At 36.5% G+C, this 2,156-nt stretch overlaps 1 protein-coding gene across 1 annotated transcript; it reads right to left on the bottom strand.

The window, feature by feature from the left end:
* Positions 1-272: 272 nt before the first annotated feature.
* LOC101692198 (olfactory receptor 51F2-like) lies at positions 273-1,223 on the bottom strand. Its single transcript, XM_004768234.1, has one exon. The coding sequence runs from the start codon at positions 1,221-1,223 to the stop codon at positions 273-275; it is 951 nt and encodes a 316-aa protein (XP_004768291.1).
* Positions 1,224-2,156: the final 933 nt, after the last annotated feature.

Raw genomic sequence — 2,156 nt, 5'->3', positions numbered from 1 at the left:
ACTTGGTCTAATGGGCAAAGTGTTCATTTTAGCCATTGTCATTCATGCTTTCCAAATTTTATATCATGATATATGGTACCCATTATATTAGTATATTTTATTGCTTACTTCTAGAGAGTAGCTTAGTAATAGTTATATTGAAAATAAAAAAATTCTGTCAAACTGCATCTCCTACCCAGCTACCTATTTTATTTTTTTGGTTTTAGGCCACTGATAGATGAACGTATGCTGATTAAATGTTAGGTCTTGGAAGTGGTTACTACGGAGTAGAGTCAGAGCTCAGATTCTTTGGCAAAAAGGACTTTTTTAATGGCCCTACGGATCTGCTTGGTCTTCACACTATAAATAATGGGATTCATCACTGGTGGAATAAGCAAATACACATTGGCCATAAGAGTATGTACGTAAGGAGGTGCCTTTTCCCCAAACCTATGGACAAAGCACAAGCTAATGAGAGGAATGTAGAAGATGGCAACAGCACCTATGTGGGAGATACAAGTGCTGAAGGCTTTATGCCGCTCTTCTGGGGATGCAATGCTTAGGATGGTCTTAATAATCAGAGTGTAGGAGAGAAGAATAAAGATGGAGTCCACTCCTGCAGTAACTATAAGGGCAGTAAGTCCTAAAACACTGTTGATCTTATTGTCAGAACATGAGAGCTGGATTATATCAGGATGGAAACAATAAGAATGATGAAGCACGTAGTTTTGGCAGAAGGATAAACGTTTAAGAAGCAGGACCAGAGGCATTAGGATCACTATCCCCCTCATAAGGATGGCAAACCACACTTTGACAATTCTGGAATCAGTCAGGATGGCAGCATATCTTAGTGGGTTGCAAATGGCAATGTAGCGGTCAAAGGCCATTGCCAAGAGCACTGAAGACTCCACAACAGTAAAGAGTTGAATGAAGAATGTCTGGGCAACACAGGCATGGAAACTAATCTGTCTTGCACTGAACCAGAATATGCCCAGTGTAGTGACCAGTGTTGAAATACACAAGCCCAAGTCAGTGGTTGAGAGCATAGAGAGGAAATAGTACATAGGTTCATGGAGACTTGACTCAGTGATGATAACAAACAGAATTATACCATTCCCAGAGAGGGCAGTCATGTAAAGACAGCAGAAGGGGATGGAGATCCAGGTGTGGGCAGCTTCAAGTCCTGGAACTCCCGTCAGAAAAAATGTCAGAGAAGTGGAAGTGATGTTAGGGAAAGACGACATGATTACTTTGGAGGAATAATTCTTTTAAAATAAAATATCCTAGAGGGAGAAATGAAAATTAGAGATTATTCTTAAGACTTTATCCTTTCTTTTTGTTTCGCAGTTAAAATTATTTTCTTTCTCTTTCTTTCTTTCTTTCTTTCTTTCTTTCTTTCTTTCTTTCTTTCTTTCCTCTATTGAACTTCCCTCCATGATTCATATTTACTAATTCACAAAAGAGAATAGGGTTTTTTCTTTAATCTCAGCAGTATTTTTTGTCATCTTCCACTTTAATCCAATGCATTTTCTTTCCCCTCCTCCCTGTACTTCCTACATAGAGAATTGTAACAATATAATCTGAAAATGTCAAGAATTTAATGGATATCTCAAAGTAATAGTAATTTTTAAAAGTAAGATTTATTATTTAATAAAGAATATACATATTTTTGAGTATTTGTGTTGATACTAGTGCATTATCATGGAGCTTTATCATACACGTTAAAGACATGTAATCTTTTCAGGAAATAATTTGAGACATCAGGTCAAAATAGCCTATTCATTATTTATTGGTCAGTAGATCTATCCTTTTTGCTAAGGTTGTTTCTAGTCTGGGGTTACATTTCTGGTATTGATTTTTAATTTTCTTATCTGTTATCACTGTAGTGTTGACACATAATTGTTACAGAAGATTTTCCTTAGCATTGTTTTCAGCATTTAGTGCCTTTCAGAGACAACTGTATTAAACTTCTAGGCTAAGAGTGAAGAGTGAACTTTGTGTACAGAGGCCAGATATTAGATACTTCCATCTGCAGGCTAGTGTTTCTGCAATCATTGCCATCAAAGTAAATACACATTTGAGCTTTCAGCTCCATCATTAGGTATTATCTGAAATGAGACTTATTATTAGATAGATGAGGTCATGGGTAACTTTTCTTCTCCTTCCTTTCTTCTTTC

Source organism: Mustela putorius, unplaced genomic scaffold (assembly GCF_011764305.1).
Source record: "Mustela putorius furo isolate JIRA1106 unplaced genomic scaffold, ASM1176430v1.1 tig00003987_pilon_pilon_pilon, whole genome shotgun sequence".
NCBI classification, from domain to species: domain Eukaryota; kingdom Metazoa; phylum Chordata; class Mammalia; order Carnivora; family Mustelidae; genus Mustela; species Mustela putorius.
The sequence above is the reverse complement of the archived record's forward strand: the minus strand, read 5'-3'. Positions and strand labels throughout refer to the sequence as shown.